Source organism: Brassica napus, chromosome C6 (genome assembly GCF_020379485.1).
Source record: "Brassica napus cultivar Da-Ae chromosome C6, Da-Ae, whole genome shotgun sequence".
Lineage (NCBI taxonomy): Eukaryota > Viridiplantae > Streptophyta > Magnoliopsida > Brassicales > Brassicaceae > Brassica > Brassica napus.
Genome location: NC_063449.1, coordinates 32922342 through 32933514, shown reverse-complemented (window position 1 = coordinate 32933514; position 11173 = coordinate 32922342). Strand labels below are relative to the sequence as shown.

Here is an 11173-nt window from a genome sequence, read left to right as displayed (position 1 = left end):
TCAAAGCAATCTCTGTTCAGTTAATGGCTCTGTCTTGGTAATTAAGGAGTCGAGCAATTTCTGCTTGTTAAGCTTGTCTCTCAATACAAAATCCTTTTGCTTGATCTCCCACATGTTCTGAAAGTCAACACACAACTTCCCTTCTGCTTCAGAAGTCTTACCCTTACTCACAGCCGCTTTACTTTTGCCCTTCGCAGCTTTGACACCAGCAGGCCGAGCCGTTGGTTCATCTCCTCCAAGGCTACATGGCACTGACGTTGATGACTGTGGTGATTGATCATCAAGCTTTCTTCTCTTAGAGCTCACATTCTCTTTACTCGCCAGACCTCCACACCATTTTTGATCATGCCTCAACTCCAACCATGCATGCTCAAGTGTGAATTTGCTCTTATAATCATTGAAGAAAATGTCATGAGCCATCTTCAGTACATCATCCTCACTCTGGCCACTCGATTTTTGTTTGGTTGCAGCATCATAGCAACCAACAAACTTGCACACACCCTCATTAATGTTCCCCCACCTCGATTTACAGCAAGTTTTGTCTCTCTTTTGGTAACCGGCAAGCTGTGGACTTGAACCAAAATAAGCAGCAATTCGTTTCCAAAACGCAATTGCTTTCTGCTCATTTTCCACGACAGGATCTTTGGACGTGTTTAACCAAGCAGAAATGAGCACCTTATCTTCAGTTGGTGACCATTTCCGCCTTTTTTACGGTCAGACAAGATGACTTCATCTTCGTTTGCATCTTCAGGCCATCCAGAGACTTCAATACTTGGTTCACGAGAGAGGTAGGAGAAGGAGGGGTTTGGTTGTTGACTGTTTAGGAGATTTTGAAAGCCACAAGGTTCACTAAATGGATCCATAGCGAAGGAGGAGAAATTAAAAAAGAAGAAATATAGCTTCTTCTGATAAGAGAAGAGATATGAATTCCACAGAAATGAAAGAAATATAAATTGAGAAAGGGAAAGTTAGTCGCTTTTTAAAGCAAACTTAATGAGAGTATGGGATTTGTTCGTGTAAATGCTCATCAATGTATCTACCTAATTATAAAACAACCAAAACACCTCAAAAATCCATTTAATTCTAACGTAAACAATGCCAATAAATGTATCTACTCCTAAAGACCATTTAATTCCAACCTAAACAATGTCTAACACTCATTAAAGGATTGTCTCTACTTACCTATGAACTTAAAGATAGATGGTTTGACGTCTTTGTGTGACCTCTGTATCTTGCTGCTCCCTGCAAGACCTTTGTCTTCCACGCTCTCATTTACTGTCTCCCATGCAGCTCCAACTGTGTTTGAAATCAAAACACAAGACACTTCTTAGTTCACAATTAAGACAATGAAGATTTAATCAATCAACTGTTTTGAATCAACACAAAAGTCTACTCAAACTTCTAACTCAAGAAAAACTCTTATAAAATTTTAAATCAACAAATAAAACAGCGTAAAGGAATGACCTTTGTCGGATTGGACCACCAATACCGTATCCACATTTGTCGGAAGACACTCTCTTCATCATCATAGTCCGTTCCTCGCGACTTCAAACCACCACTTCCCCATCGATCTTTCCTGGTAGACAGAGGCAAATCTCATAATCCAAACAAAATTTTGGAAAATAATCGACAAAGGGATTCAATTCACATAAACAAAAATAAAAAAGAAACCGAACCTTTGTGCTGATTGCATGGATGAGTCCGGAGGAGAACATCGACGAAGTGGGTGAAACGAATCAAACGTTTTCTCCGTTGGAGATTCCGACAGAATCGACGAGGAAGGAAGACCCGGTGATAGGATTTAGACGATATCACACAAGAAAACGACATAATCACAGACGAAAAAACGGATCAATCATGGTCAAGGAAATTTCGAGAGAGAGAGGAGTAAGAGATGTCGATGACATCGAAGATGAAAAATAAAAATAAAATACAAACCGTAAACGAGACCTTTCGTCTTGAATGACCCAGCCAACCCCTTGCTGCCATGTCTGGGATCTTTACCGCTCCTTAAATCACCTAATAAAGGAGCGCTCCTACCTAATAAAACCATTTATGATTTAATTTTTTCTCTTAATTACTTTAGTGCCTCCTCTAAGATCTACGGATGGAGTTGCTCTAACAGGTTTGTATCTGGTGGCAACAACATTAACTACATTATCTTATTTGAAACAGATATTTTATCATCATCTTAATAATTAAGTACAAGATCTTATAATAATATATGTCAATGTAAACCTTCTTAGCAGGCTGTCAACGTAAGGATTTTAGCTTATTAGCTAGCTAAGTACTCCCTCCGTTTTTTAATATAAGTCGTTTTAGAATTGTGCACATAAATTAAGAAAATATTAATTTTTTATACTTCCTCCGTTTCAATATAGATGATGTTTTATAAGAAATATTTTGTTTCAATTTACATGAAGTTTTGAGGTTTTATGAATAATTTTAACTTTATTGGAAACTGTTCAACCAATTAGATTTTACAGTCATTTTTAAAATTGATTAAATAATTTAAAAACTATATCTTTAAAAATATTTTTTTTTTATAATCTAACTTTCTTAATCTTTGTGCAATAAGACAAAACATCAAGTATTATGAAACATATGGAGTATTTTCTAAACAAAAACATCATTAATTATTTACATAACCACAAATTGACCAATAATAAAATAGAAGATATATTATTATTGGTCATATAACATTAAGTGTTAATAAATTTTACATAGAAAACCGAAAACGTCATATAATTTGAAACATAAAAATTTCTCTAAAACGACTTATATTAAAAACCGGAGAGCGTGTAAGATTTATATTTACTTAATTATTATATTGAGCTCATTCTCTTTCTAACTTCTACTTTACATGTACTTTTTTTTTACCCATTAAATGAAAACTCAATCCGGAAAATAAAAACTTAAGTCCACATGAGTCGATTTTTTTTTGGAATGACTATGAAGTTTTAGATCCATAAGCCCGTATCTTCTCATAAAGTGAAATCTAAACTTTCTTAACTTCACTATTTTGTATAGAGTAAAACTTTTCTAATGAAATTGAATCTATGATTTCTTATACATCTAGATTAGATAATCTAAGAGTTTAATGAACGTAATACGTATAGCTCATTTATTCATTCAAAACAAATACAAAGTAGTATAAAATATGTCGTCCCTGGCGTAATAGACTACTAGCTAGTTATCCAATTAAAGTCAAATTACATTATCCTAGTTTCTTGGAATGATTGCTAGGCATTTCTTAGATGATATCTAAATCAAGTCCATACGGATGCATATTCGTATTTAGATCATTATTTCCTACATAGGCTAAGGTTTTTTTTTTTTTTTTTGACGTCGAATGGTCATTCTATTACTCAAACTTGAGGTGGTCTGGGTAACCAAACCGGAATAGAACAACCAATAAAAAATAACTCCCTATGGTAGGATCTTGCAGTCCGTGGAACATGAATGAAGTTGAAGTCCGGGAAGCATATCTGTAACGTCTCTGTAACGTCTCTATCCTCTCCAATTCTGTCACAAAGCTTGGCCAAGCCTGAGGGTCCTTTATCATTGCAATCAGCTTCTTGCAGTCTGTCCCGAAGCTCTGGCATGTTGAGTGTTGAAGCATATTCTCCATCGCCCACCGCAGTGCTTCTACTTCCGAATGCAAAGCTGATTCGCGTCAAGTGAAATTCTATGTTCCCATAAATTGAATGTTCTCAGCACTGTCCATCTATACCCAGCCGCATCCACTAAAGTGAGCAGAATATGTCCAAGATCCATCTAACAAGCAAATATTACCCAAACGTATGACTTGGGATACCTCAGGGATATTATCTTGAACCACTGGTTGTACCACTGGTTGTACCGCATCGTTAGCATCAAACCAGGCTTGGCATTCACTCTCTGCATGTCGAACAAGCTCCAAAGGATCTCTATCTATTCCCCTGAAGAGTTTGTCATTCCTAGCCTTCCAAATATACCATAATATCCAGGGATAAGGATCCATGTCTTGTTCTGGCTCGATGATGCTATTCTTCCTCCAAAACAGATAATCCATATTTGTGTAGACGCTTGATACCGGAAATATATGTGGGCTTGTTGGAGTCGATGATAATGACCAAACTTGAAGAGCTGGCGGACATTCAAAAAATGCATGGGTCACAGTTTCCTCTAATTCTCCGCATCTTGGACAGTAATTATCACACTTCATATTGCGTCTTGTTAAGTTCCTCATTACTGCCACATGACCAGTCACCAGTTGCCATATAAGATGACATATCTTCGTCGGCACTTTTACCTTCCAGGCAAAGGCTTAGAGCTTTGTGATGCTTGGTTCTACAACTTCTTTCTCTACTGCTGGTTTTAATACATTCTGTGCCACATAGGCTAAGGTTTAGTTGTGAATTTGGTGTGATTTTAAACCAAAATCTTATATATCATACTCTGACAAAATTTCAACCCTCTGATTGAATAATTTAATAAACGTGAAAAGAAAGTATAACTCCGTTTTTATTTCTTTTAACATCAGATCGGACCGTCCATATGTTGTTGGTATGGTAATGTCTATAGTTGGGAAATTATTGATGTTATCTTTTCTTGGCTTTTCAATCAGTGTCACAATAACCAAAACGTTTTTAATATGTTTAAAAAAAAAATAGGGATATCTAGACCGAAGTCCAACTAATCTGTTTTACGCGTACCGATAATTTGACTTTAGGTTTTCCGATAAGACCTAAACCTTTGTTCTATCTTTGTGTAGCTAAACAAATAACAACTTAATTCTTAGCATGACTCAATTCCAAAACTAACAGGTTTGCACCTTAGTCCAAATTTTTCTCTTACCATCAAACTACTACCACCGCTTGATTTTCGTTTTCAATATGTCAATTGCCAGTTATACAAGTTCAGTTTCTGATCGGTTCACTCCATTAACATTATCTGATACAGTATATTTAAAATAATTTGTTTCAGTTTAATTGATTTTCAAAATCGATGTACATTTATACTTCCAGTAAGTTAGTTGTTTTGAATTGTAGACAGGAAATAAACACGAATTTGACTTTTGGCTTTTTGTTCATAATCCATAGATTAGTGATTGGAATTCGGAGTTGTTTAATTAGTAAGCTTATCTTGCTTGACACATTTTCGGCTTTTGGGTTACAGGAGAATCACAAAGTGGACCCAAAGTGGATCATCTACACTATCAGGCCATTAAGATAGATTCTTAACCCATTTTTAGTTTCACTCTCAAGGAGCGGCTAGTTGTTAAATTGGTCAATTTGTAAAAAACACAGTAAGGAAAAAAAATTCATCAAATAACCATTGCAATAAAGTGATTTTCTAATGGGACAATTATGTGCGAAACTGGACCAATATCTTCTTTTCCGAGTGTGACACTGTTTTATGTGTAACCGATTAATGATATTATACTGGATTTATTGAACACATAGAATAAAACAACTGTTCCACAGTAATAACTTAACTAAAATATAATACATATCTTATTACATTTCTATTATATAGGTTAATTATAGAATACAACAACAAATAGTAAAGTGTGCTATTTTGTTGATCATTTTTAGTAATTGCCAGTGACAATAGCATTAGTACAAAGGAGTTAAAAATAAACAATGAAGAGTGAGTAAAGAAAAGCAAGTAACATAAGTGGATGAAAAGGAGAATCGAGGAGGAAGAAGAAAAAAAGAAGAATAAGTGAGGAAGTAGAACAATAAATGGAAAAATGAATATTGAGTAGTGAAGAGGAAGAGAGGATATGGTCGGAAATAAACGCGAATTTGACTTTTGGCTTTTTGTTCATAATTCATAGATTAGTGATCGGAATTTGGAGTCGTTTAATTAGTAAGCTTATCTTGCTTGGCACATTTTCGGCTCTTGCGTTGCATGAGAATCAAAAAGTGGGCCCTGTACACTATCAGCCCATTAAAATACATTCTTAACCCATTTTTAGTTTCACTCTCGAAGAGCGGCTATTGTTAAATGGGTTAATTTGTAAAATACACAGTGACGAAAAAAATTCATCAAATAACTATTGCAATAAAGTGATTCTCTAATGGGACAATTATGTGCGAAACTGGACCAATATCTCTTTTTCCGGGCGTGACACTGTTTTATGTGTAACCGTTTAATGATAAGATACTGGATTTACTGAACACATAGAAAAAAACAACTGATCCACAGTAGTAACTTAACTAAAATATACATATATTATAGAATACAGCAACAAATAGTAAAGTGTGCTATTTTGTTGATCATTTTTAGTAATTGCCAATGAAAATAGCATTAGTACAAAAGAGTTAAAAATAAACAATGAAGAGTGGATAAAGAAAAGCAAGAAACAGAAGTGGAGGAAAAGGAGGATCGAGGAGGAAGAAGAAAAAGAGAAGAACAAGTGAAGAAGTAGAGGAATAAATGGAAAAATGAATAATAAGTAGTGAAGAGGAAGAAGAAAATAATATAGAGGACATGGTCGGAAAGAGTGAGGAGTTAGGAGTGAGGTCGCGAAGAGGTGTGAGGGGGGAGAAGAAGAAGAGAGAGGGGTTAGGAGCGAAGAAGAATAAGGAGGAGAAAGAGGAGTGAGATGTGAGAAAAAATAAATAAAGGAAGAGAATACGAGAGAACGGAAAACGAAAATATGAAAAAATAGGTGTAGAAGAACAAAGAAGAGGAGAAGAAAAATAATATATTGTAACATACTATATTGTGCCATAAAATAAAATAGTATAAAGTATTTACAATATAATATTACCAATTATATATCGGTTGAATGCGGAAAAATATGAGAGAAAACCAAGAGTTTGGTCGAGCTAAAACTGTTAACAAATCAATTCATATCAAATTATTTTTAATATATGTTTAAATATGATGTATTATTTGAATTAGATATGAACTATTCTATGTTTATCAAATAGAATAAAACAAACCAACATATATAATATAACATACTTCATACATATCATTGGTGATATTTTCCAATTTTGAATCACATATTCATTGTTGTTTTCTGAATCGGGAAATCGTTTGTTGGAAGGAAGGGAGGGAGGGATTTTAAATAAATTTTAAATATGTGCTATTCTACACATTATATAGAATATACCGAGATATTTGTGTTAATAACAACTTATATCTTTTGAAATAAAGTCATATCCATTTGAAAAACTTTTAAATACAGTATGTGTAAAAAATATGTGTGATTTACTCTGATATTATTATTTGGCCAAATTATATTGATACATAAAATATACATCAAAATAAAGAAATAAAGAGTGGATTACTTAAAAAACACTTTCTTGTGTTTTGATACTAAAAAGAACACTTAATGCATGAGAGAGACATATTCACAATTTCCAAATCAATGGTTAGACTTTTTGACCATCAGAACATTTCTAACCTATAACACTATTTTAGTGTCAAAACCACATTATTTTAGTGTAATTTCAGTACTAAAAAAAGTTCTCCAACCATAACACCAAACTTAACACTAAAAGTTATTTTATAATATTATATGTATTTATATTTTTATTTGTCATTTATTTAATTGTCTATTTTATTAATAAATTAAGTAAATAGTGTTTTAGTAGAATGAATAGTATTTTAGTGTGATGAACAGTTTCACACCAAATTTGATATGAAATTATAGTGTTGCAATAAAATTGTGTGATTTTTAGTGTTGGTTTGAAAAAGATTTTTGTGTCAAAATGACATTAAAATAGTGTTTTAGAATTAGGTTGAGATGATTTTATTCATTTAAGGTAGTTCCTATCTAATTGCAGTGGTTGAGTAACCGAGAGTTACAATTATTTCAATTAATATAGTTTGGTTTCAATTTTATTACTCCTTTTATTCTTGAAAATAAGATTTTCTAGAGTATACACGTTTATTAAGAATTTAATAAATGTTTATAATTTAATTTATTTTTTACTTTATTATACGCTTTCCAATAACTTTCCACCAATGAAATTTAATCAATTCAAATATTCTCAATTAATGTTCTCAAAAAAATCTAAAACATCTTATTTTCAGGAATGGAGGTAGTAATTTTTAGTTTTTATATTTTATTGGTTTCTTCTCCACCATGGCCTACGTATTTCCCACCCTCCTGCCTTCCATTTCTACCGTATACACCACCACCTCCACCATCACTATGTATCTACCTTCACGTACATTGCACCACCACCTTCTATGCAACAATCATCTCCACCACAATCTCCACCGCAACCACCTATATTATATCCACCACCGCCTTTCCCGTAACCACCACCTTCTTCACAACCACCACTTTCTCCGCTGCGGTATCCACCAGCTGCGACACCGCCACCACCTCCACCGCAACAGCCACCACCTCCACCGCAACAGCCACCTCCTCCTCCACCTCCACGAGCGCCACCACTTTCACGGTATCCACCTTCACGTCTTCTACCACCGCTTTCTCCATAACCACCACCAACTGCACAACCACCACCACCTCCACCGCAACCACCACCATCTCCACCTCCACTTCAACGGCAAGCTCTTCGTCCACCTCCACCACCATCACCACTTCCACCACGACCTACACTGCAACCACCTCCACTGTGGTATCCACCACCATCTCCACCACGGCCTCAATCTTCACCGCAACCTCCTCCACTGTGGTACCCACCTTCACGTCTTCCACCACCGACTTCTTCGTAACCAGTCCAACCTACACATGAATGCTTAACCAAATTATATAATCAATTAGACAATTACTGCTTTGTCTTCAAGTTACAAACGTCAAGGAAGATGAAAAAAAGGATAGAACCTTGGAGGATAAGAGACTTGTACATACGTAACCTCCTTAGATGTAGACTCACGGCTTAACAGGAGCCAGAAGCTTCAATCCTAACATATGCATCCAACCATATAAACCACAATTTAAAACATTAAGTTTATCAAAACACAGAACAAAGCCACAGCATTAAGAAACGCCGCAAATACAAAATAAGTAGAGAATTTGTAAACTCATGAATCTTGTTCTTCATTGACTCTTCAGGTGCTACCTGAAGACCCATCCACGCTTTATTCATCTAAACCATTACAACCACAACAACAAAAACAACTCATCAAACTTATAAAAATACTACTTTTCTCATTTCTATAGATCAGAAACAAAACAAAAGCGTATCATCACCTCGAGCAAAGATACGCCGCCGTCATTGATCTACCAGTCTCACAATAGTAACGGCCAAACTCTTTATCCTCAGATTTATCAGCTTCATCTTCTCCAACATCACCTCTCTCTCTCTCTCTCTCCTTCGCCTCCATTACCACTATTCTCGTTTCCACCTTTACTCTCACAGTCTCCGCCGCCGTCGCCATCGAAACCACTCCAAATCACTAAAGGTTTCATCTTCTAATCACTGATTAAGTTATTAAATCTTTTTAACCTTCGGAACTGAAAGATTTTAGGAGTGAGATTGAGATTCAATTGGAATCAGGGTTTGTGAATTGGGAAAGTGACTTTCTCGGGGTTTGTTTTTTATTTTTGAAATATTGACTATTCAAAATGCTTTGGTCGGAGAGCGTAACGAGAGTGAGTTTGTTTCTTACAGAGTATTTTGGTCTTTGAACAATGAGAAAATGTGTCTAAAGTAAAAAAGTGTCTTATTGTAAAATTACAAAGTCAAAAAGTGTGTATAAGTGTAATTGTTTCCAAAATAAATGGGAGGGGAAAAGAAGAAAAGAGACATAAAAGAAAAAAAATTGAATCAAAGGTTCAGATTGCTTAGGAATATGTGAAATAATATTACATAAAAATGTATTGCATATTCTAGCAAAATGTTTATTTGGTGAATTATTATTTTTTTCATGCTAATTTCCCTTGTTTAATACTTCTCCATTTTCTTCTCAAAATTAAAATAATTTCATAATGTAGTTAAATTTTACTTTAGTTCTACACTAATTTAAAATAAAAAGGAAAACTAAAATAATATATTATTCTATTTATAGAGAAGTTACCGGAAACTCTATTTTATAATGAAATATATATATTTCTTTTGTTTTAAAAATAGATTTGTAGATGCTCTTATAGTTTGGCCTAGGTAGACTGGAAAATTCCGGGTGAAGTAAAACAACTTTCACAGGAAACAAAAAAGGTTCATTTTATTTAGAGCTGGGAATTTGGGTCATTACCCGCGGGTCCCGTCCTGTTTGATCCGCCGCGGAACGGGTGCGGGTCGATCGATTTACAAATTTCAGCATGCGGGTGTAGGTGCGGGTTGAGTCGATTTTTAGCGGAGCGGGTGCGGGTCAACCAAATTTGAGTCGCGGGTACCCGCCGACCCGCAAAATAAAAAAAATATTATTTTTTTCTAAATTTTTTTAAAATAAATAAAAATAAAAATAAAAATATGTAAAAAATATATAAATTAATGAAAATTATATAATTTAAATTATAAATGTATAATTTTTATTATAAAAAGTAATTAATTGATAATAAAAAAATAATTATTTATTAAATTTAATATTATCTGCGGGCCCTGCGGGTTACCCGTAATCTTAGCGGGGCGGGTGCGGGTTTACGATTTTTCTTTCGCGGGTTATGCGGATCGGAATTTTGAGTTTAAAAAATAGAGTCGATCCGTAGGTTGGTGGGTCATGCGAAGCGGATTGACTCGCGAACCAAGCCCTAATTTTATTACAAGCTAGATATAATTAATTATCTACAGCTCATAGCCTCATACACACGTATTTGAATCAAGTTATGACACATCACTACGGTGCATTAGTATGAACTATGAACATAGAATATAAAATCTAAAAAAAAAATCTCCTCACTTTGATATGAATATATTTGTTCTTTTATCGTCTCTTTGATTGTGATAAACATGGGCTTTTTGCAAGATTGAATCAAAACTCAAAGTCAAACTTAAAACTAATTTATGCTTTTCTTGAATTTTTGTTTTGTCCTATTCACCCCACAAGTTCATATAATTCACGAAAATGCCATCAAATTTTTTTATTTTTTTTTTCGAAAATGATATTTTTACTCTCTCACCCTCATCATCTTCAAGTAATTGCAAGATTGTCATTGTCATCAATACTCCAACCACCATGAATAACCAATTTGAAGCTTTTAACGCACCTAAAATCGATTTATACTCTCTTTTTCTCATTTGTTATGAACTAAAAACAACAT

At 34.3% G+C, this 11173-nt stretch overlaps 1 protein-coding gene and 1 long non-coding RNA gene across 2 annotated transcripts; both read right to left on the bottom strand.

The window, feature by feature from the left end:
- LOC106355701 (glutathione S-transferase T3-like) lies at positions 1-4054 on the bottom strand. Its single transcript, XM_013795603.2, has 3 exons — positions 3796-4054; positions 1183-1296; positions 1-641 (listed from the first exon to the last, which is right to left on the bottom strand). The coding sequence occupies exons 1-3, from the start codon at positions 4052-4054 to the stop codon at positions 1-3; spliced, it is 1014 nt and encodes a 337-aa protein (XP_013651057.2).
- A 3901-nt stretch (positions 4055-7955) lies between these two features.
- On the bottom strand, positions 7956-10361 carry LOC125588933. The gene is made up of 3 exons (XR_007325121.1): positions 9167-10361; positions 8798-9062; positions 7956-8698 (listed from the first exon to the last, which is right to left on the bottom strand). It is a non-coding gene; the product is annotated as an uncharacterized LOC125588933 (long non-coding RNA).
- Between the last annotated feature and the right edge of the window lie 812 nt (positions 10362-11173).